Source organism: Globicephala melas, chromosome 11 (genome assembly GCF_963455315.2).
Source record: "Globicephala melas chromosome 11, mGloMel1.2, whole genome shotgun sequence".
Taxonomy (NCBI): domain Eukaryota; kingdom Metazoa; phylum Chordata; class Mammalia; order Artiodactyla; family Delphinidae; genus Globicephala; species Globicephala melas.
In genome coordinates, this window is record NC_083324.2 from 17,934,356 (window position 1) to 17,959,119 (window position 24,764).

The window sequence follows — 24,764 nt, forward strand, 5'->3', positions numbered from 1 at the left end:
GCTTAAGGAAAACTAATTTTAATTTCATCCTAAAGCGGAAAGGTAAATTGACTATATACAAAAATGTACACGTTTCAAAGGCACATATAAATGACTTCAGATTATTATTGTTTTTAAAATCCTCTCTTGTAAAGTATGGGTACCAGTGTGTGATTTTTTTTTTTTGCCCCCTATGTTTTGCAGCCCAGCAGAATTCTGGGCATATAGATGATCCATAAACAATTATTTTTTTTTTACTATCCATTTCTTGCCATTTATAATTCCTTTTGAGTAGTATTTTTACAGTAAAATATGTTGAAGGCATCTTGAAACATTCCTTCATAGTCCTTTCCCTTTTGCTTATTATAGCTAAGTTTTCATATTTCTCTTGCTGAGAGTGGTGTTTTCTTTTCCTTCCCAGGCAAAGTGTTTTTTAATTGTTGGCATATTTTTTACTTCAACCAGTTCATAAAATCTCATTTATTTCCTTCTTTGGGAGAAAGTAAAAGAATTTAGTCAACATTCAAAATATCTATGAGATAAGAAAAGGGACAAAAATGATCGTATAGCATTTGGGGTGCCTTTTTTTTGGAACAAGAGAAGGCCCTCTTTATTGTTTGTTTATTTTTTATTGAGATATATTTGATTTACAATATTATATTTGTTTCAGGTGTACAACATAGTGATTCAAAATTGTTATAGATTATACTCCATTTAAAGTTATTAAAAAATATTGGTTATATTCCCTGTGCTGTACAGTACATCTTTGTAGCCTGTTTATTTTATACATAGTAGTTTGTACCTCCTAATCCGGGGTGTTAAGTAAAATTGTAATGTACAGTGCTACACATGTGTTAAAGAAGATGACAGACTGATCAGCGTTCTGGATTTACTGAGGAAATCTCAAAATGACAAGTAGTAATTAGAAGGCTGAGAAGAGGATCATCTGCTTCCAAGGTGGCTCTTTATTCAAAACAGCAACCTTAGGAAAAAGCACTGGGATAAACATGTCACTTATTCATCCTTTCACGTACGCACTTATTTGTTCAACAAATATTTGTTTGAATGACTTCCGTGCCAGGCAGTGTTGTAGACAGCAGGGAGAGTGTGGTGAATACGAGGTAGCTGCCCTCATGCGGCTTACACTCTAGTGGGGAAGTGGATAGTATTTGGACTGTGATAAGTGCTATGAAGAAAAGCCAGGTTAAGGGTTTACAGAGCCACTGGGCATCTCACTGACTCCTTTGTTTCAACATATTCAAAATCGAACTCATCATGTTACCTGTAAAGTCTTCCTGAATTTTCTGCTTGGTGGAATGCCCTTTTTTTCATCCCAGTCACCCAGGTTAGATACCTGGGGTTCATCTTTGACTTCATTCTTATCCCACCCTTTCAATCAATCCTGAAATTGTACCGTTTATCTCCTTGCTCTGTCCTTCACTCCGTCTCTTCCTGGCCCTCGTCTGTGGTCTGTGTCTGGCTTGTTGCAGCTGTCCCCTAACACCCAGTTGGCATCTCTCATTCCAGCCTGCACTTCTGCAGATCCATCAACCATAAGACTACCAGCAGGATGTCTTACGTACTGAGAGTGAAAATCTGCTTAAACCCTTACTGGGTTCTCCTTTGCCTACAGCATAAGCTCCTAACTCCTTAGCATGTATAGAAAGTTCTCTGTGATCTGGACGCCACCTGCCTCTGTAGCATCTCTCTTGCCACCCCCTGCCCACATTTCATACTGTGGCGGTGACGAATGTTTGCATCTCCCCGCCTGTACTACACCGCTTCTCACACACTTTTTACTCCTGGTTTCCCTTTGCTGACTATTTCCCCACCCCATCCCGCTTTCCCTGAAAAACTTTGACTTACCCTTTAAGGCTGGGCTCAGTTGTCACCCCCTGGCACCCTTCCTTCCAAGTTGGCATAGGAGCTGCTCGTGTGTTATAGCTCATCTTGTTTTTACTGCATGGTTTTGTAACATTCTGGGTTTGTGTCTGTGGTTCCCGTTAAACTGTGGTGCCCTGAAGGGCAGGGACTGAGTCTTACTGATCTTCATCTGCCCGACCCCTTCATATAGAGGGCCCTCAGTGAATGCTCGTTGAATTAATGGCATTTAAAAAGTTGAAAATAATTTATTCGGGAAGGTAGAACATCAGTTGACCTCAGATCTTGGGCATCATAAAGAATAAACCATCCCAATTTAGATGAGGGACTGTATTAGTGAGATTTTACTCAAAACACTTTGAAAGTTTTTTGGGGGCAGGGCATGAAGGTGGCAGAGATACTGTGCTACAGAAGCAATTTTCCCCAGTATTTTTCTCCTGGGGAGAAAAGCGTCTTTTCAGATGGGCTCTTCTAGCCTTGACTTAAATGTCCTTGGTGCCCCAGCTTTCGACACCCTTGCCTCTCACTGTGCCACTTCTTTCTCCCTGGGCATTCTGTCCTCTTCTCTGGCCTCAGTAACTGTCTGAACGCTCAGGACTCCTAGGTGGTCTCTCTTGAGCATCAGATTTGCATGTCTGACCGCCTGTTGGACAGGTCTTTGCTTGTATGTCCTGCAAGGACACCTCAAGCAGCCCATCCCAAAGCAGAAGCCATTCCCTCTCCAGTCGTGTCTGCTAACATCCCAAGTTAGCAAAGGGCACTGCGGTCCACCGAATTGTCAAGGCCAGTGTCCTGGGCAGCAGCCTGATCCTGACAGGAATTGATATTGAGAATTACTGTTTCAAGATAATTGCTGTTCAGTTTTGTCCAATATGTGCCTTATGTCCTCAGTCATAAAAATGGAATGTTTGTATTGGTTAATAGCTTGGGTTTCAGACTGAGACTTCAGTGGATCCAAATTGTGGCCGCACTTCTTACTGGTTCTTTGACCTTAACCATGATATACAATTTTTCCAGCCCTCAGTTTCTACTCATGTAAAAGGGGAGTATTAATAGCACCCCTTGCCTGTGGGGGTGGTGTGAGGATTCAAGGAAATAATTGATGAAGAGTACTTAGTGCAGTGCTTGGCACATCCAAAGAACTCAGTGAGTTATCTGTGATCCTTTTAATTTTAAAAATATTTCAGGGACTTCCCTGGTGGCACAGTGGTTAAGAATACACCTGCCAATGCAGGGGACATGGGTTCGAGCCCTGGTCCAGGAAGATCCCACATGCTGCGGAGCAGCTAAGCTTGTGCGCCACAACTGCTGAGCCTGCACTCTAGAGCTCACGAGCCACAACTACTGAGCCCGTGTGCCACAACTAGTGAAGCCCACGTGCCTAAAGCCTGTGCTCCACAGCAAGAGAAACCACTGCAATGAGAAGCCCACGCACTGCAACAGAGTAGCCCCTGCTCGCCACAGCTAGAGAAAGCCTGTGCGCAGCAACGAAGACCCAACGCAGCCAAAAATAAATAAATGAAAAAAAATTTTCAGTATCTCGGTTGAAAGAAAAAATATTTAAGGTCACAAAACTGTGAGCTAGGAAATCCAGTTTACCAAAACAGCCAGTGTGTTGAGGTTCTAATTACCTGAAATATAAATGAATTTTCCACCATGAGTTATATACTTTTTGTCATTCTTTTCCCAAGAATATCAGTTTCCAATTTTGAGTGCAAGACCGTATAGTTTCTGAATAAGTGACCTCCAAGAGTATATTTTGAATGTAGCAGTTATTTTCCTAGTTAAAACTGAGAAAGTAAAGTGTGGGAAAATTAATTTTCTGTTCTCTACAAAGGTTGCTTTTATCTTTTGCAATAGTTTTAAATTAAGGAACTATTAAGATTAGCATAGCTAAATAAAATAGATTGCATCATGGAAGGAAACATGAGTGCACGTGCTAAAAAAAATAAGGGGTGTGTGTGTGTGTGTGTGTGTGTGTGTGTGTGACATCTGTGGATATGTAGTATCCTAAATCTTCTCATGTGTTTATTTATTTTTTGTTGGTGGAGTTAAAAGATGCTTTCCTTTAACTATATAACCTTACAAAAATCTGTGATATTTGCAAACCTCGCACAAGCCCTAGGCTTCAGTCCATTGTGTGTTCAGATTCACTTCATCCCACATGGCTGTGGTACAGGGCATGGGACTTCAGAAGGAGACTGGTCTTCTCTGTACTTTCTGTCTAAAGAGATCACAGATGTCAAATATCCCTTTAGTCCAGTGCTTACTTTTTACTTATGACTATTAGTAACCACAACAAAAGTAATAGCAGGGCTCAGTCTTTCCTTGAAATGTACTTTTAGTCTGTATTTCTGGTGCAGATGTGATGAGTTAAGGTAAAATTTTAAAAAGTGAAAACCAGCCTAACTCGGTGTAACAAGACCCTTCATATTTTTTTTTTCCCTAGAGCTGACTTTTTTGAAGATGAGGCAGTTAAACAGGTTTTGGAATATAATCCGTGGTGGATTGATCTGTATTCAAAAATGATGGCTTCTTTGGGAAAGAGTCAGGAACAAGAAGATCTTGATGCGTTAGGTAAGAAACTCAAAATTAGGTCATTTGTTTACTGCCTTTCCTAAGCACACAATTATAATTGCCTCATAGAGTGAAGATGTTATTTTGATTTGTTAATTTTGGAAATGGGTCTTCATCCCAGACTGGGAAATGCCACTCAATAATTACACTTACTTGTCTTGGAAAATTCTTTTGGAATATGTTTTACTTTTGAATCATTGGGGTCTTTTAAATTTTTAAAAAATTTTTTATATTTTTATCAAATTTAGGGACACTAACAGAATATTTGTAGCTGTTGAATAATCTGCTTGAGAGATCTGACCATTCCTCTGTGGCAAGGGCATTTGAGTATTAGAAATGGTGAGAAGAGACCCAGTTTTCAATCCCTTTGTCTGTTGAATGAATTTGTTAAGTTCTTCCTAGTTTTTTCACATGTGGTTTCATGTGGAAGCAGAACTAATTATCTTCCCTTCCGTACCTTACAGAGAGCAGGTGAGCCAGTTTTTACCAGCGAAGGCTGAGCTGGGGGGTTTTATGAGCCACAAGAGACTGCTGTGCCATATTTAATATTAAGCTAAATGTTATGCACAGAGTCATTTCTTAGATGGGCATTGTATTAACACCTTCTCTGAGTGGGAGGTTGGTGTGTTAAGTCTGTAAGTTAGAATTAAAACAGTTTCTAGTAGGTCAGTGTTTTCTGTTACACTGATTCAGTTACACTGTTACACTGATTAAAAATACTACACCTAGACTTGTGGTGTGGTTGTGGTAGTATATACAAATGCTGAATTTGTATATACAAATCAGTATCTGTATATACAAATCACTTTGTAGTATATACAAATGCTGAATTTTAATGCTGTATACTTGAAAATTATATAATAAAAAGTACATGTATTAAAATTTTAAAAGTCTATTCTATGCAGTATTTGAGAATGAACAATTTTACTACCCCCCCCGCAAAATTTAGTGTTTAAATGAAAGGAATACACACACACACAAACACACACACACACACACACACACGCAAATACGTTAAATGGAATATAGAATTTCCCCACTCCAAATTCCTCTTCTTGAAAGTAATCACTACAAACAATTTGGGTTTTTTTTTTTTTTTTTTTGTGGTACACGGGCCTCTCACTGTTGTGGCCTCTCCCATTGCGGAGCACAGGCTCCGGACGCACAGGCTCAGCGGCCATGGCTTACGGGCCCAGCCGCTCCGCGGCACGCGGGATCCTCCCAGACCGGGGAACGAACCCGTGTCCCCTGCATCGGCAGGCGGACGCTCAACCACTGCGCCACCAGGGAAGCCCAATTTGGGGTATTTTTAATGCATATCCTGACATCTAAATATTTGCTTTAAGAAATGTATACACATAGACTCATATACACTCTCTTCTCACTGCTTTCTCCAGTTCGCAGTGTATGTTGTACCTCTTTCTTCAGCACTTACAGTCCTACCTGAGGCTCTTAATGCCTGCCTAGTGTTCTGTTGTATATTTGTGTCATGATTAGTGGCCACGTGGTCTGTTTACCACTGGTGGGCATTCGGGTTGTTTACAGGGTTCTGCAGTGGTCTTTTTTGACCACTCATTCTGAAGTAGCTGTTGCAGCACAATGTTTTGATCCTCCGCATAGCAATGCAATATCCTGCTATTTGCTCTATTTCTAGAGCCTAGAAAGAACCTGTTATGTAATAGGTACTCAGTAAATATTTGTAGAATAAATAAATATTGCAGTAAATATTTTTGTAGTTAGGTTTCATTAGAGTTTAGGTGATCTCTACCAGGTTGAAAAATTGCCACTGTAATTTTTTGGAATGGACTCTATATTGCACAACGGAAACTCTTTTATAAGTAATGACTCTTGTTTACATTGTTTTCAACAAATCCTTGGTTTTATATTTGATTTGAGTTTAAGAATCTTTCAGAGACCTCCCATATCATGTAGGCGAATTTTCAGGTACAAGATTGCTAACACAATTTAGATAGTTAACTGTATATGCCATGTGGATCTGCTCAGAAAGTTTGCTCAAACTTAAATCATCAGTGCTCTCTAGTGAATCATTTTCCCCAGTTTGGGTTCAGTATTTTACTGAAGTGGTCTGGGGAGGAATTGGTGGTTGTGTAGTTAAGTTTTCTGTCCACAAGGGTGCGCTAGTTGCCCTAAAAATCGAGAGACGGCATTACCTTTGATTTGAATTTTAACTTGCTCTGCTTTGATCCGTTGCAGCTTGTTCTAGGTCCTGTTTTCTGTGTCAGCCGTGCTTTGAGTTAGTTCTCTATGTGTAATTTTAACAGAAGGTTAAGCCAGTCGGTGCCTTTAACCATTGGCCTTCCTGACCCTTTATCTTTATCTGACCTGTGGCATATATCCATACTGGTGCTTCAGGCACACTCATATTCTGCTAGCTGTTACGGTGGTTCATTCTAAGAATCACCTTTAAAAACAGCAAGGGCATGTGATAAAGGTAGAACAACTTGAATTCAGTGTTGTACAGAAAGTACCTCTTGTAAATGTGCCAAGTATCAGGTTATGCATAGAAGGTAAATGCGGGTTTCTGGGTTTAATGCCTTGCTCCGCCACAGGCTGGCTGTGTGACTTTGCAACTTCTCTGGGTTGCTGTGGAAATCCTGTACCTACCTCATAGACTTGTCATGAGGATTGAACTAGACAATGTACTTAAAATCCTTAGCATACTATAAGTGTTGGAAATTGTCATCATAGAGTAAATCAGTGGCAGGAGAGCCAGGAATTACCTGGCTTCCTTTTGAAATCATAATTTTTATACATTTACACAGCTTTAAGGGGAACTTCTTTAACATGATTCCTCTTTCAGTTTCTTTTTCTTGTTCAAATATTTGAGACACCCAGAATTGGAGGCGTGAATTGAAGTGTGTCGAGCCAGGCTCAAATAGGAGAAAAAAGAAATAAACCAAAAAATAAACCTTAAAGTTCTCAGCTCACTCAAGCAGCGTGATGCTGCTGTAGTTTTCCCCTGCCTCCTCTTCCTCTTTTTTCTTCTTTGCCTCCCAGGCCTTCCTCTCTGTCCCTGCAGTGGCACGTTGCCAGGCATATATAATGGTGCAGGTGAGGGGTGCACCTTTGATTCCTCCTCATAAACTATTAAGCTGGTTTGTCTCGATTTGCAGATAAGCCTTAGGTGGTGAACTTTGCCCCCCGCCTTTGCCTTGCCAAAGACGAGGTTATGGCTCTTGTCATTTTCATCGTCGCCCTGAGTTACAACACGGGGACTTTCATTGCCATCTTCAGTTTTGTAATGATCCGGATCTTCCTCCCCAAAGGCTTGTAAATGGAAGTGTTAAATGCTGTACTCGCACTGAGCTCTGGTTTCACGAGGATGGACTTCCCGCATTTCCCATGTTGTCTCTCAGTGGTTAATTTCAGCCCAGGAATCTTGGCACACGATTGCTTGTTATGACACCACATAACATTTATAGTCAATGAACTTCCTACCAGGGACATCCTGTTTGGCACCAGTGTTTGCAGAGCTGTCAGCATCAGCCCTGAAAGCTGCAGCACTGTGGAGCTGCCCATGTGGGCCAAGGGTTTGAATGAGCACATTTTCTTCTGATTCCCTTGATCTGTTTCCAGAAAGTGGACAATGTGATGCATTTGCATTCCTCTGAGAGGAGCCAGATCATGGTTGATTTAATTGTTGACCCGTGGAAGACAGGGATGTTTGGGAGGGGAATTAGGCAGAAGAGAAGATTTAAAAGTAACAAACGAGGTGATGTTCGAAGTGAAGTGACAAGGTCACTTTCCACTTTGATGGGAGCCCCCGGGTAGTCCTCAAATGTTTTGATGGGGTATTTCATGTTGGGAGTTGGTCCTGGGCCCTTTGCTTCAGTGTTAGGGCGCCAGTTTCTTCCCCAAATGAACTGAGCTTTAAGCTGGCTTTTGTTTGACTGTAGATTATGTGTAGAAGTATAATTGACCGAAATGTTGTGAACTGTCAATATATAGCAAAGTTGCTCTGTCGTGTAGCTAAGTCATACGAATGCTTGACAAATGTTACTTGTGGTGGCAAATCATCCAGGTATTGCTGGCACCGTGTCTGTACTTATTTCTAGCGTTGCTGCTTGGTTAGACCTGATTGTGTGCAAACCTCCCCAAGATCCCCTTTGGGTGATATTATTTACAGCTCTAAAAAAAAGGCCTGGGGGAGCTCAGACTTTTGGTTTCTCTAGTGATTTCCCAGGCTGTTGTTATTGTTATTTATGATCTCTGGTTTCTTTGAATTTCAGAATTTAAATACTTCTGTGTATTATTAATGAAGTACTTAGGCCAAAATGGAACTCAAAACCACCCAGAAAAAGGTGGTGGTGTTTCATTTTTAAAAATTTAATTTTATTTATATATATATTTTTAAATTTTATTTATTTTTTTTGACTGCGTTGAGTCTTCGTTGCTGCACGCGGGCTTTCTCTAGTTGCGGCGAGTGGGGGCTACTCTTCGTTGTGGTGCACGGGCTTCTTATTGCGGTGGTTTCTCTTGTTGTGGAGCCCAGGCTCTAGGCGTGTGGACTTAGTTGCTCCGTGGCATGTGGGACCTTCCCAGACCAGGGATCGAACCCACGTCCCCTACGTTGGCAGGCGGATTCTTAACCACTGAATCACCAGGGAAGTCCCAGTGGTGGTGTTTTAAAGGAAAGTTAGGGGCACCCAGCATTCAGGAATTCAGAAGAGTACATTCAAGTCGGCCTTCCTTGTGTGTACGGTTGTGGGAAGTGACCCGTGATATGTGGAAGCACTTAACTTGTGGGTCATGTAACATCAGAACACGCAGTTCCCAGGTCATCCTTTACAGATCACTGAGCACATACAGGTGTGATGACCAAAGAGTAAGGAGTAAACATGTGGATGAGTTGATGTGTCGTTCAGCGGTTCTGGGCACGCTTACCTTGTGATTCAGACTTCCATGGAAGCAGAAGTCTTAATTAACCAACTAGGATCTAAAGGCTTTCCCTCTAGTGAGATACTGTGGTCACGGACACCTGGCACTTTGCTATTAGCTAAACTAATGAACGTCTCCAAAACTGTACCTAAGGGAAGGAATACTGTCTCAGCCCTTCTAGGGGTCTTCAAATACTTTGTGAGATAATACGTTCTTCATGTAGTGAAGAAATGTTCCTCCTTACAGGTTCCTTACATCAGACCACTTTAAGTGAACCGAGAGATTCTCTTTAAATTGAGAAATCTTCGTACGAGCCCCGTAATGGAACACTAAACACCCAGTTGATCTGTCACATGAATTTCTTTTTTGAATGTCAGTCGTTAAAGAATGCTTCATTTGACACTGGCCTGCATTAAGTTTAAAAATATACACATTTCTTTATATTGCTGGCCAGCAAATTAAATAAATACATTCGCATAGTTATTTGTTGTTTATGTAAGCAATGCTTGTATAAATACATTTAAAACTTTTTTTTAATCATAAGGTTTTTAACATGCTTGGAAAAAATACATATTTTATGTCAAAACCTTGTTGTTGTTTTTTTGGCACTAAATATATTTTAGTGAGTAAAGGAATATTGCTTCTCGTAATACCAAGTAAGTGTATTTAAGATTTTTTTCCCCCGGAGGACAGGCTGCTAAAAAGTGCTGGAAGGAAGCCTTACAGCAAAAAGAAACCATGTTAAACTTAAGGCTCCTAAGAGAGTACAGAAGTGAGTTTGGAAAACGATAGGTGAAAAGGGACCATTATGTGGGAGTAATCAGTCATATTCTTTTCCTTCTGGCTTTTGCCCAGTTGTGATGAACAGAAGGGCAGTCTTTTGTTGAGCAGAGACAGAAAGGGACTGGGACTTGACTAGGTATCAAGAGAGTGCTCTGGGAATATTAAAAAAGGCAGTTTAATAATTTTTGGTCTCTGAGAAGGTGTCAGAGACACGTGTCTTTTATTAACCCTTCTAAAAAGAGGCTTCTTGAGTTAGAGCTGGGCTCACGCCCACTTGGCTAGCGACCGAGTTTCTTTCCTTCCTTGCCCCTGGGTGTGGTCATGAGACTAAGTCTTCGATGATGGGAAGTGAGTGGCAGTGCTGTGTGTACTTTCTGGATCAAGTCTTTAGAAAGGAGGTGTTTGTCCTCCTCTTCTGCCTTCCCATTGGTTGGAAAATTTTGGCACCTGGAACAGCATCTTGGACCATAAATGGAAGTCATATGGTGGAGGCTCTGATGCCCACCCATCCTGGATCGTTCACTCCGATTAGCAGCATGAGAGAAAAACTTCTGTCTTACTGAAACCACCGTATTTTGGGTCTGTCTGATACAACAGTTTAGCCTGTCCTGACCTGCATATAATGGACAGTTCTAAAACCTGGAGAAAAAGGCTTCAAAGTTATTTTAACATTACTTTGATATGCACTGGCACTAGAAGCTGAATGCCCCTCTTGACTGGGTTGGACAGCTTTTAAAGTGAATTTGAAAGTGGTTGTCTGATAGGACATGGAAGGAAAATTAAGGATTACTTTGCAAGGGAAGAGATCGATAACGCTCTGATTTAGAGGTAGCAATATATCTAGATGCTTAAGTTTCTTTAAAAATTGTTCTAAGGAACTAGTAGGCTGTGTTTTACTCTTTACTTTAACTAGGAACTCAGCACGTCTATGTGATTAGCTGTTACTCTCTCTGTAAGTCTTGCTCTAAGACAAGACGTATTTTACTTTCTATGTATAATAATGAGGAACGATAATGCTCATGTTTTCTTAACTTGAGAAGATATATATTTTATGATAGCTTACCTAAATTGTAGACATTAAAGGCAACTTGGAGGGAACTACAGTCTTAGACTTGCTTGCCTTCCCAATGTAGACATAAAGGTGTTTTTTTAAATCATTAGCTTTTATTAAATATCTTAGTTTTTTGGTCCGGGTAGCCAACATTTGGTAAGGTGACTGATACATAAAAAGAAATAGCTTCTCACTCTTCTGTCAGTAATTTATTGGGAATGGGGAAAAATATTATATTTGCAGGTGACAAAACCCGAAAGTGCTTGGAAGTAGTTTTTAGCAAGAAAAGCAGCAGATTTATTTGATAAAATCGGTGGTTCAATACAGTGGAAAAGATGGATTAGTGAACAGACTGCTGGCACAATTAACTCTTCATCTGGAATTAACGAAAATCTTAAAACTTGAAAAAATAGCTTTCAGATGGATTAAAGACTTAAATTTTTTTAATTTTATTGATGTATTTTTTAATAGATCTTTATTGGAGTATAATTGCTTCACAATACTCTGTTAGTTTCTGTTGTACACCAAAGTGAATCAGCCCTATGCATATTCATGTCCCGATATCCCCTCCCTCTTGAGCCTCCCTCCCACCCTCCCTATCCCACCCCTCTAGATCATCCAAAGCACCGAGCTGATCTCCCTGTGCTATGCGGCTGCTTCCCACTAGCTATCTGTTTTACATTCGGTAGTGTTTATATGTCGATGCTACTCTCACTTCGCCCAGCTTCCCCCTCCCACCCTTTGTCCTCAAGTCCATTCTCGATGTCTACGTCTTTATTCCTGCCCTGCAACTAGGTTCATCAGTACCATTTTTTTTTTTTAGATTCCATATATATGCGTTAGCATACAGTATTTGTTTTTCTCTTTCTGACTTACTTTTCAGTCTGTATGACAGACTCTAGGTCCATCCACCTCCCTACAAATAACTCAATTTCATATTAAAGACTTAAATTTAAAAGAGAAAACAAGTAAATCTTAAAGAAAAGCTGAGAGACTCCATGTACAATTTCAGGGATTGGGGAAACCTTATCAAAGGCTATAAATTCATAGTCTGGTGAAGAAAAAAAGATAGATATACTGGACTACACACAAACATAAATAATTCAATGGCAGAAGATCCCCTAAGCAAAGTCAGTAGAGATGCCGTAGATTTGGAGAGATGACTGGGGTTGATGTCCATAATAGCCGAGTTCTTAAATATTTGACAAGCCATCCAGAAAAAACTGGGCGAGACATATTCTCAGGGGTAATTTACAAGAGAGCAAATCCAAATTGCCAACAAACCTGTGAAATAATGTTCAAAGTTTAGCAGTTAGAGAAATACTAACTGAAGTAACAATGATATGTCACTGTATTAGTTTCCTCCTGCTGCATGACACGTTACCACAAAACAGAAACACAGTTCTAATCTGAGTCAGTTTCCACGTGTCAGGAGTCAGGCATGGCTTAGCTGGGTCCTCTGCTCAGGGTCTTGGAAGGATATAAACAACTGTGGCCATCTTTTCTTTTTCTTTTTTTTTAAAATAGGTGTTGGCAACCATGATCCTTTCTGGAGTTCAGGGTCCTTTTCCAGGCTCACATGATGGTGGGCAGAATTTGATTCCTGCGGCTGTAGAACTGAGACCCTCCATGTTCTTGCTGGCTTTCAGCCGGGGTCACTCTCATATCTTAGAGGAACCCACAGCTCCCTGCCACGTGGCCCCCTCACAACATGGCATCTTAGTCCTTTAAAATCAGCAGGCGAGTCTCTGGCTCCAGTCTGCTGATAATGGAACATAATCATAATAATTATAACACCGTTGGCATATTTTTTTAAATAGAAGCAAGTTGCAGGTCCTGCCCACACCCAAATGATGTGACTCATTGGGGGTCATTTTACAATTTTTCTTACCACAGTCACTTCGCATCCATTAAACTGGAAATGATTTTGATTTTTTAAATTTCTTTTGATTTTTATTTATTTGGCTGTGTCAGGTCTTAGTTGCGGCATGCAGGATCTTCATTGAGGCATGTGGGATCTTTCGTTGCGGCGTGTGGTCTCTTCGTTGCAGCACATGGGCTTCTCTCTAGCTGTGGCGCGCGGGCTCCAGAGCACATGGGCTCGGTAGTTTGCAGCACGCAGGCTCTCTGGTTGAGGCGCGTGAGCTCAGTAGTTGTGGCCCACGAGCTTAGTTGCCATGTGACATGTGGGATCTTAGTTCCCCGACCAGGGATCGAACCCGCGTCCCCTGCATTGGAAGGCGGATTCTTAACCACCGGACCACCAGGGAAGTCCCTGGAAATGAGTTTTAAAAAAGCGTTTATTGCTGGGAGTGGGCAAGAGATATGTGTAGGAAAGGGAACTTATCCATGACCATTAGAAAGGAGAGTTGTAGCCCTTAAATAAAGTATCTCTTAAAAACAGATAAACTTTTTGACCCAGTAAATCTAAAGCCTCCAGTATCCAGTGACATATGATATAACATTTATTGCAGCATTATTAGCAGTGACATAAAGCTGGAAGCAGAGTGAATGCCCATCAGTAGGGGGAGTGGTTGGATAGAGCATGCTACACCATGGAGTATTCTACTCCTTTACAAAATTAGCTAAGTACCAAGTGACTTGGGGGGATTTCCTAGAGGTATTGTTGAGTGAGATGGGCTAGATGGAAAAAAAAAAATCTAATTCTCTGGGTGGGGGGGACAGTATCAACTCGCTTGTATACACATTTTTGTGTCTGGTTGTAAAGAAAAATATGAAGTGATATATACTAGATATTTTTAACATGGGGGAGGCAGTTGTTAAGGATGGAAACAGGGTGCCAAGCAAAAGGAGAAAAGGAAACTTCCTCTTCCCACAAGTCTGATATGTGTGGTATGGTCACATTTGCATATTTATGTAAAACTTTGTTTCTCTGTGTAACTAATATTTAAAAAATACGATGCCCTTAAAATTGACTAATACATGGGAATATTTCCGTTTCTTTGTATAGAACTTTCACAGTAGATAATGAATATTTACAGAGTGTTTCATTTAGCTTTTATATGTTTTCCGTTGTCAAAATGTAATTATCTTAAAGTCAATAACTGTCATTTAGCTGCCTTGAGTACAGAACAGTGTAGCGGGAAAAGATCAGGGGCTGGGGGGGGTCTGGAAATAAGGAATAGATATTGTTTAGACATTTTTTTCTGTTTTTTTTAGCTCTACTAGGATTTAAGCAAATACATAGGTCTTAATAAAACTGTGACGTCTAGTTAAAAAGTTGTTTCTATGTCCAGAGTTAAATAACTTTTTATTTTAGCTTCTGTAATCCAAGTTATAATTTTGACGAATCTTCTGCAATGGGGGTTTTGCAGCACGTAATGGAACTAATTTTTAAATGCATTTTATTCTAGTGTGTTTTTCTGAAGAAGAGAAATACCAGCTGCGGAAATTTGTCAATAAATCTTACCTGCTGGACAAGAGAGCCTGTCGTCAAGTGTACTACAGTTTGATTGATATCCTTCTGGCATATTGCTATGAAACTCGTGTCACCGAAGGAGAGAAGAATGTAAGTGCATGTGTGTCTGTGCAGGTTGGCATAGACTGTTGTATGGAGTAAACTGCATTAATGTCATGAGTGAGACCAGTCGTGATTAGTTACTTAGTGACGCTCTGGGCGGAGGTGCACAGGTGTGTTGGTGATGGGTACCAATAATGTTTTTATTTGGTCTTTTTTTTCTTCTCTCTTGGCTTTAGTCTCTGCCAAATAGCAGAGTATGGAAGTAAAGCTGAGGGTAGAGAAAAAGGATATCCTGAGCTCTCATCTCTTTTAGGAGATGAACTGACCAAATGAGAGGGCTGTTGCTACATGACACTTGACATTGGCAAGGGGTAAACTTTACTATAACCATTTCTAGTCTTTCTCCGACCTGTCCATTAACAGACATAAGGTATAGTATTTTATAAAGAAAGGAATGTGAAGCGTTTATCTGCAGGTGTTCCTCAATTTTTTTTTTTTTTTTTTGCGGTACGTGGGCCTCTCACTGTTGTGGCCTCTCCCGTTGCGGAGCACAGGCTCCGGACACACAGGCTTGGCGGCCATGGCTCATGGGCCCAGCCGCTCCGCGGCATGTGGGATCTTCCCGGACCCGCGTCCCCTGCATCGACAGGCGGACTCTCAACTACTGCGCCACCAAGGAAGCCCTCAATTTAAATAGTGTGTGTACTTCTGAAAAATTGTATATAAATCAGATTTTAAAAACTGGATTGTATCTTTTTGGTATTCGGTGAAATCCTATTGTAAAAGTAAATCCTTTTGTAAAGTATGTTGTTTCTTAAATGATCTTTTTTTAAAAATATAGACTGTACTGTATCTCTTCTTAAACCACACTTGATTTTGTAAATGAAGAGCTAAACTTCTTTCTCACCTATGTCACTGATGGCATATATTTAAAACAAGGCTGGAAAACAAAACAAAACAAAACAAAAAAACTTTCCAGTTAATGTGTCCCTGCATCTGTGTATAGTAGTCTTTGCTCAAGGGATTATTTTTGAGCTGTGCATATGCTTCCCTGTTTTTCATTTATTTATTTTATTTAAAAATTTTTTCAGTTGGAGTAAAAGTTGATTTACAGTGTTTCAGGTTTACAACATAGTGATTCAGTATTTTTATACATTTTATTCCATTTAAAGTTATAAAATATTGGCCATATTTCCCTGTGCTGTACACTATCTTTTTGTATTTATTTTATACATAGTAGTTTGTACCTGTTAATCTCCTACCCCATCATGCCCCTCCCCCTCCCTCTTTTTAAATTACACAAATAATTCATATCATTGTAAAGAAAAATACACATAGGAAGAAAATAATTAAGATTTCCTGTCATCTCAGCCATTGGAGGTAGCCACACTTAACAAGGTGATGTTTCTCTTCTAGGCTTCTTTCGTTGTGTATGTGTATTTACATTGGGTTATAATGTATATACTATTATTTAACCTGCTTTTCTCACTCACCATCATAGCATGAGCATAGTGTTAGGATAAGGATTTGATATGGGCCAAACCTTTTGCTGCTGGGATTCTGAAAATTTCAAAGGTGACTTTTGAGATTTGGATTTGTCTCCAAAATGAATATTAATGAGCGTAACAAGGGCATACTATAACTGAAAATGGGTTTTGTTTCCGCTCATCTTTTTAGAATACCATAATCAGCGAAAATGTTTTCGTTGACAAAAAAGTGCTTCATATTGCTTGAGAAGATGAGTGAGAGTGTTTAGTTATGCTCGATATAACTTCGCATTTTTGATTTGATTCTTGGATTCACATATTTGAAATCATGAAGTCTTGCAACTTCAGAATCTTCTCTAGAATGCACTTATTCTCACAGGCATTCTCTGAAAGGCCAAATTCTTGAGCAGCTATCTAAGTGCCAGAAAGAGCACTTCAACATTATCTTTGAGTCTTTTGGTAGATTATTTATAGCATATTTGGGAGGCAGGTAACCTAGTTGAGAAGGACGGAAAGTGAGCACGCATTGCTTTGCTTTAGTTTCAAAGTCCTTGCTTTTGTGTTCTTGTGTTCTGGTGCTCTTACCAGTGCAACAGCTTTCCTTTATAAATTTCCAAGGAAAGTAGACCGAAACTTGCCTTTGATCTCCTTGACATCAGTAAAGCCATTATTTTCCTGCAGTCATAGATGCTTCTTAGGTTTTACATATGTCAATACTATTTATATACTAGTTGAGTAAGTGGATCTATTTGCTTTAGTTTTGAATGACCTTACCTCTAATGTGACACTATCCTTTTCTTCAAAACAAATAAAGGTTGAATCCGCGTGGAATATCAGAAAACTGAGTCCAACACTCTGCTGGTTTGAGGTATGATTGTCAGTTGCAGTTGTTTAGATTTTGTTTGTTCAGAGTTATTTTTTTGTTGTTATTAGCTCATTTGGGGTAATTCAAGCAATTCCTTAACTTTTTAAAAGTGATAGCTTTATTGTACAAAGTTTTTTTCCATCTTTTTAATAAAACTGATTTTATTTATTACTTTTACTTTAATCATAGTACACTAATAAGGCCAGCTGTAGGGTATCTTGGAAGTTTGGAGAAGGAATGGGTATACTGTCCGTTGCAGGAAGATGTTAGGTTGAGTTTGAGGCATGTATGTAAGTCGGCATATATTGGGGCTCAGAGCTCAAAGATGGGCAGAAAACCTAGGTGATACTACTATTAAGTGTCACTTACCACCAGAAGCCGTGCTAATAAGGCTTTTGTGTACATTACTTCACCTATTCCTTTCTACTGAAGTGTGTGAGATAGAATTATTTTACAGATGAGGAAACAGATCATATGGCTTAAATAACTTATCCTGGGTCCTACAGTTAGTATGTTTAGATCTGGTAACTCTTACAATAGAGTAATAATTGCTTTTATATCTGTTTTGTAGAAAATAGTTGTGTAGAGCTCACCAAATATAGCAAAGAATATTATCTTTAAATTTACTAGTTTTGGGACTTCCCTGGTGGTCCAGTGGGTAAGACTCCGCGCTCCCAATGCAGGGGGCCCGGGTTCAATCCCTGGTCGGGGAACTAGATCCTGCATGCATGCCACAAGTAAGAGTTCGTATGCCGCAACTACGAAGTCCGCGTGCCACAGCTAAGAGTCTGCATGCTGCAACTAAGACCCGGTGCAGCCTAAATAAATAAATAAATATTTTAAAAAATAAAATAAATTTACTAGTTTTGAACACACTGTTGTCCATCAAAGCAGAAGCTTTAAAACAGTGTTTATTTAAACAGTTGATCATTGCATCATCTATTAAGGCAACTAGTTTTGTTTCTGTTTTTTTTCCAGTTTGAATCCTAGACAGTGTACATTTTAAGTTGGAAAATCAAAGTTGTTTCATGGCATCACTTTATTCAAATAATAGATAACATGTAAACAGGAACTGAAGCACTTAACTTTAGCAAAGAATCTTGCTATTCGTGAATGTCCATGAACCAACAGCTTGACCAGTGTCCTCTGCTGGGAGCTTGATGGAGAGTCAGGATCCCATTCCAGACCCTCTGAGTTAGAATCTTTAGCAAGATCTCCAGGAGTTCATATGCATGTTTAAGATGGAGAAGTGCTGTTCTCCAGACTTCCCTTGAGTTCTACATATTTCCATAATCAGCATATAATGGAGAAGCTGGCTTTCGTAATAATTGCATTGATTATTCCAATATTGAAAACAAAGTAGTTGGGGACTAGATAATTTCATAGTTTAGTTATAAAAGTCTGCATGAAGAGATCCACCTATTTATGATTTTATTTTGACATTTTTATTGTTTTTGAGATAACTTAGAATTGCCAGGCATGTAACTAGCTCTGTCAAACTTTATAAATGTTTAGTTTTGTGCCAGAATATTTTAGAAATTCATCATTCCTTTTTAGATATAAAGTATCCTCTGTTGGGTACTCAGTATTCATAATCAGATCACTCATTTGTTAAGGATGAAAATACATGGAAGTGATGTATACTCCCTTACTTTTAATTTTATATTTTAATTTTTGTATGTGGGTTACATTTTTAATGCATTTTTAATCAAAACCGAATTAAAAAACAATTCTGTAGAAAATTGCCTTTGTTTAGTGTTTTTGGTAAGTTTTGCATTGTTAATGGTATCATTACCATTAACCAGGATAAAGCCTTTTTTCCAGAAATGAGTAGTTTTCTCTTTGAAAAGTGAAAGCAAATTACTGAAGTAAATACCATGTATTACTCATGCCTAAAGCAAAAAAACCCAAAACAAACAAAAAATCAAAAGAGGGGGAAGGGGGAACTGAGAACACACTTCACTAAAGAGTTCTATATTTTTCATCTGCATTATCTCGAATGGTCCTAAAAGACAAAAACATGAAACATATATCATTTAGAAATGTCTTTTATGTGCATCTGTATTTTGTTAGTGCCATGTGTTTTACATTCCTATTGGTAATTCTTAAAAGACTTTTTAAAACTTTCCTCCTACGTATGTGATTTCTAAGGAGCATTTGTGATACGTTGATAAAGTATGAGAAATTACAAAGACTGAGATAAAAATTTTATTGTAAGGTTTACAGAAAGAGTCTCACTTCATGGCTTTGTATTTGTCTTCCACTTGGCTTCATGTTGATCCAAACTTAGTTTTTAATTGAGAATAGTTTTACATTTCATTGTGTGCTTTTGTTTTGTGTAATATGGAAACGATTACTCATTTAAATGATACTTCACAGACTTGGACTAATGTTCATGAGATCCTGGTGTCTTTTGGAAGAAGAGTTTTGTGCTATCCACTTTACCGCCATTTCAAGCTGGTGATGCAAGCCTACAGAGACACTATAAAGATGTTGCAACTAGGTAAGATGTTATTATGCTTGCAAATTTGAGAGTGAAAAGTTAAACACTTTTATAGTCTGTGAGGCTATAATCATGATTTTTGCTTTTTTTTTTCCCATACAAAAAGAAGTAATGAAAATCATCCCATCCAACCCCTTTTCCTCCCAGGTATTGTATAAAGTAATAGTCCCTCCATATAGGTGTATAATCACACACAGAAGTATGGTACTCTTTTCAGAGAGGAGTAGGAGGGGTAAATAGAGACAGTTTTCCAAACCATCTTGTGTTATAGTAGATTGTAACGTGCAGTATTTCTGTGTCATTCAGATGCCTATAATTTTCTAGGCATTATTCTAGGATTGTGAGTATAATAATAAATAAGTTCCCTGCTCCTATGAAGTTTATGGTTTTGCCAGGGTGACGGATGGTAAGTAAGTGAGCAATTCCAACATTGAGTGAAAAGTTCTCTGCTGGGGGAAGGAGAGTGATCATAGGAGGGGGCATGGAACCTGGACTTGGGAGGTCAGGAAAGGCTTTGCAAAGAAAGCACAGCTACTCCGAGGACTTTTGACTATTGCTGTATCAAACCCGAAAAGACAGATATTTGCTATTTTTAAGGATGTGGCAAATTCTAAGCTCTGAAACAGATTCCGAAGTGCCTATAACAGCATCATTGGATTAAGTATATAGTTTCCAAGGTGATGACTTTGAAGGGGCGACATCCACTTGCATGTCTTAATTCTGGCACATTTATTCAAAAGTCACTTGCTGTACTTTATGGTCGTTTCTTGTATTTTTCCTCCGAGAGTCTTGTTTCTTTGTCCTTAGATAAAAATGCTTCTGGGGGTTTAGTTTTCAGACTTGAGGATAAGAAGGAGAAAGAAAGGAAGAAGTTCTTTCCTTTATATCTAGGTGACTTCATTGGCTTAACGGGAAGAATCACATCTCTAATGTTTTGTCCCTCCTAGAGGTTTATCTCGGTTTTTCTTTGACTTCTGTGTAACCTATAGTCTTCTTGCTCTGGGGGAAAAAGTCATGTTTGAAGTAGATTCTTTCAAAGTAGATAATAATTGTAAAAGTGAATCATAGTTAAATGGAAGATACTTTTTTATTAATCCTGTTGGTTCAGACTGGCCGTATTTTATTTTAAAGGATTGTTGATTATAGGACAGCAGAGCTACTACCTTTGAGGACTCTGTCTTCTTTAACAGTGGGAAACAAACTGCTTTGGTTTTTTTGGGTTTTTTGTTTTTTGCATGTTCTTTCTTCTTGCCTTCTGTCCAGGATATTTTTTGAACTGCAAAAATTACCTTGAAAAATTAATCTACTGTAAATGACTGATTGTTGAACTTGAGTTACATCACAGTTAATTTCTTGTTTAAGTCATGCTAGATTATCTGCGCATTATTCATAGATTTAAACAGTGAGAATGCAGTTGGTGATTATCTTGTTATATCGTGGCTTCGAGATGGAAAACTGGCAAAACCCCCATGTGCATGTGCGTGCACACACACGTGTGCACACACACCCTCTTACTTGTTACTTTTCATTCTGGGAAATAATCTAGTTCTCTGCATTTTTATTTGAAAAGTAAGCAGTTCTGTGATTCATAACCAAAAATAAATTTGATTGCCTTGACTTACACTGTAGTCAATTACTCAGAGTTTTAGTAGGTTGAAATCATTATCTATCTGACAAAAAATAGGCTTATCAGCTGTGTTGTAATAGCAAGAGAAAACCTGAGGTAGCGCGCTGAAAATGAATACCAACCCTCTATAAATCATGCACAGTATGTTCTGTGGCTAATTTAGGTTGTGGCTCGTTAGTGCTGAAACAGGGAGCTGGATTGTCTAGAGTTCACACCATAAGCTAAGGGGATGGCAAGTTCTGGATGAGGATTGAAACCTTTGCTCATACAGGTGCGTGACACTGGGATGCCTTTAATGCCATGGAAGAGTCTCAGTTGTTTAGACACCTTATAATTTAAGTGCAGATAGCTCTGGTTTGGCATTTAATGTTCTCCAAGAATGAGTTCGTGCCTACTTATAATTCAAAAGAGTGATCACACTTTTATATAAAGGTCAGTATAGTGCTTCCATAGTTGAAAGTAATAAATAAGTCTTGCCCCAGAAGAAATACCAACCTCAAGTGAAACACGCTTCCAGAACCAATGAAGGAAGGCTGGTGTCAGAATCCACAGAAGATTGACTGAGAGCTAGGTTTTTAAACAGCCATGACTTTGCTTTACGTGACTTCACAGAGGCCTTTACAAAGATTCTTTACTGGGCCTTTGGCTATTTTCAATTTTCCATTCTCTCTGCTGTACCTTCCCCACCCCGGAAGACTGTACATTCATCTCTCACTGTTACCGTATGTCTCGCTCAAATTCCTGCAAGGCCAGAAAACCTACTTTGTCCCTGTGAGTGTTATTTTAGTGCTTAACATAGGGCCTTGCATGTGGAATTGCTCTCCCTGAATTGATATTCTTGGGGCACATGATCATCCCCATTTTTTCTATCTGTTCCTGTCTCTTTAGCAATTTTCACTTCCTCCTCCTTGTTCCATTCTTTGGGGAAGAGTGGGAAGAATCCTTCATGGAAGCATCACTTAGGTGCTGTTACTCACTGAAAAATCAATGAACAAAAGGAATCAAAAGAGAGCAGCTTTTCTAATATGTTTTAAGAAATTTTATTCTCTTTAGAAGTGACATAGTTTAGTATTTGATTATACATTGTTTATACAACTTACCGTTAGTACTCCTGTCTACGTTTCATTCAGCTTTCTAAAGGGATTCTTTACTCTTCTTTTATACTCTTGTGCCGCTGTTGAACATATAATGTAACTGTTAGATCGAAAGGGCTAAACTTCAAGGGGTAAAAGGGGAAAAACTTAATTTTTTCTCTCCGTTCCCCCCTTTGAGCTCATTCTGTGGAGTCTTTCTTTGATTGTTTCTGGATGGAATATGTATCCTATAAATATCACATCACACACGTATATCCTATAATATATGATATTCTGTAACTTTTTCTATTGCTTTAGATTATAAGAGGAGTCTGATTTCAGCACTCAAAGTGTTTCCTTTGAACTTGATTAAAAAAATAAATCTTGCCTTCCCCAGCTCGGGCCTGCGTCAGGTTGGGAAGCCAGCAGTGGCGAGGGGCCCATTGCCCTGCTGCAGAGCACTGCTTGCTTCCAGAGCTGCCCTCCACTCAGCCGCGGGCTGTTCCTTCATGCTTCTCCCTGGGGGCCTGTGATCAGGTTCGGGTCAGACACCAGGCTTTATATCCCCACAGCTTCCGGGCCAGGTAGGTTACGTTCTCCAGGGTTCCCCCACAAAACCCCCTTTCTCTTGGGGGTTTAAGGTGGTAGGAAAGTACCTTCTCCTCTCCCTCCTGAGTGGTGGTAGAAACCCCATAGCGCTCCAGCGACCTTATCCGAAGAGACTTTCTGGACCTCTTTACACTTAAATTCCCAGTGGTGAATATTGTTCTAAGGGGTCATAAATCAGTTTTTGGTTAGTGTCTCTACAAGCTTAGCCCAGAGGGTTTTAGCATGTCTTGTTACTATATGGGAACACTCGATATCTCTTTTGTCCTTTGTGAGCCTTATTGGAAGTGAGTCAGAGAGAGTCCGGCCTTAACGTGCTAGCACAGTAGGCATTCTAGCTGCAGCGCCCTGTTGACTCCTTTCTGTGCGCCAGCGCTAGGCTCAGTTCCTCATTTCATCCACACTGTCTTCCTGAGAAGTCGGGATTTCTGTCTCCATTTTGCAGATAGAAGACAAGCTCAAGGAAGTTCACTCTGCTTGCCCAGGGTTACCCAGCTAGGAGTTGGCGGAGCCTGGACTGGACGCCTGGTCTGTCTGACTCAAAGTCTGTGCCCTTTGAAGTGTTGAAATAGTTATAGTAAAGGAAATTATATGAAGCCAGGATTCACTTCACAATAATCCACAGTGGGTCGGGGGAAAGTGGGCAGGGTGTGGAGGAAACAAGGCTGGCCACGAGTTGGTACTTGCTGAAGCTGGGTGATGAGTACTTGGGGGTTCACCGTCCTGTGGTCTCTCTTTGTACATGTTGTGATCTTTGTTTATTTAAGTCTGGACTCTTAACCCCTATTCACCATTTTGTAGAAAATATTATACTTTTTGTTCAGACAGTTGTATAAATTTTTTTGGCTAATGAAAACACACATTTGAAGGTATTATTATTATTATTTCTGGTTCTGTTTTGTTTTTAGGGCTAACCAGAAACCTGCCTTTCCATGAACATTCGGGGTCTGATGCCTAGTGGCTGCATGGCAGACCATAACCTAAGAAACAGGCTTCTGGAGATTAGTTATTGTTACCAAGTAAAAACTGGCATTACTTCATACAATTAATAACCCTTACATATTAGTCTCACTGGGTTCAATAATCAATTTGTCAGAAATGACTGCTTTACTAACCTCCTCTGTAGATAGTTGTAATAACACAATCAATGTGAAAGAAAAGAACCACAGCACAGGACTTGGGGGCTGATCTTTTCCTTTAAGGAAAATGATAGTTCAAGATACTGAGCTATGGCCAGTATGTTGTGTGAGCTCTGAGTCCTCACGCAACCTGGAAGATGAGTTTGTTTTTAGTGTTTGAATTCTATTTAGTCAAAAGTCCAAATGCTGCTTTTTAATTGAATTGTAAAGATTACTCTAACTTGAAAACTAGAAGATGAAATCGCTAGGAGTTTTAGGTGTTGACATTCATCTGTATTTCATTTTTGTGGCTTCTCTATTAGGGACATTTTAAGGAACCATTAGACCTTTTAGTTTTTCCTCAAGTGCATTATGTAAAATGATTTTGAGGGTTATTCAACAAGTGTTGGTTGAGCACTTGCTATGTGAAGGTGCTGAGCTGGGTCTGAAGATCCAGGAGCGAGCAGGAAGGATGCGACTCGCACTCAGAGAACTTAAAATTCTAATGGGGGCCCTGGAATAACACAGCTACCAGGTTTAAAAAAAAAATTACATTCGTAATAAGTAGCTCAAAGCAGAAATACAGCGGGCGAAAACATAAAGCCAGGAAAATTGGCTGAGCTTTAAGTCACGTAAGACATTTAACCTCCTACAGAGGGGAGCTTCTGCCTTATTTGACTTCAGATTATCGGCTCCTCAATTTCCTGTTGCTCTGAAGTACTTGTACATTGGTTGATGCGTCCATCTATTTATTCATTCAGTAGGTATTTTGTCAGTACCTACTAAAAAGCTATTTATTACGTACAAAGCGCCCTGTACATACGAAGAGCAGCA

At 39.5% G+C, this 24,764-nt stretch overlaps 1 protein-coding gene across 1 annotated transcript in view; it reads left to right on the forward strand.

Annotated features, from left to right (window-relative positions):
* Window positions 1-24,764, forward strand: part of SHQ1 (SHQ1, H/ACA ribonucleoprotein assembly factor) — an 89,113-nt gene that overhangs the window by 16,334 nt on the left and 48,015 nt on the right. The window contains 4 exon segments of the mRNA XM_030867730.3: window positions 4,310-4,437; window positions 14,545-14,699; window positions 16,953-17,006; window positions 19,383-19,506. Of these exon segments, the coding sequence (XP_030723590.1) occupies window positions 4,310-4,437; window positions 14,545-14,699; window positions 16,953-17,006; window positions 19,383-19,506 (461 nt within the window).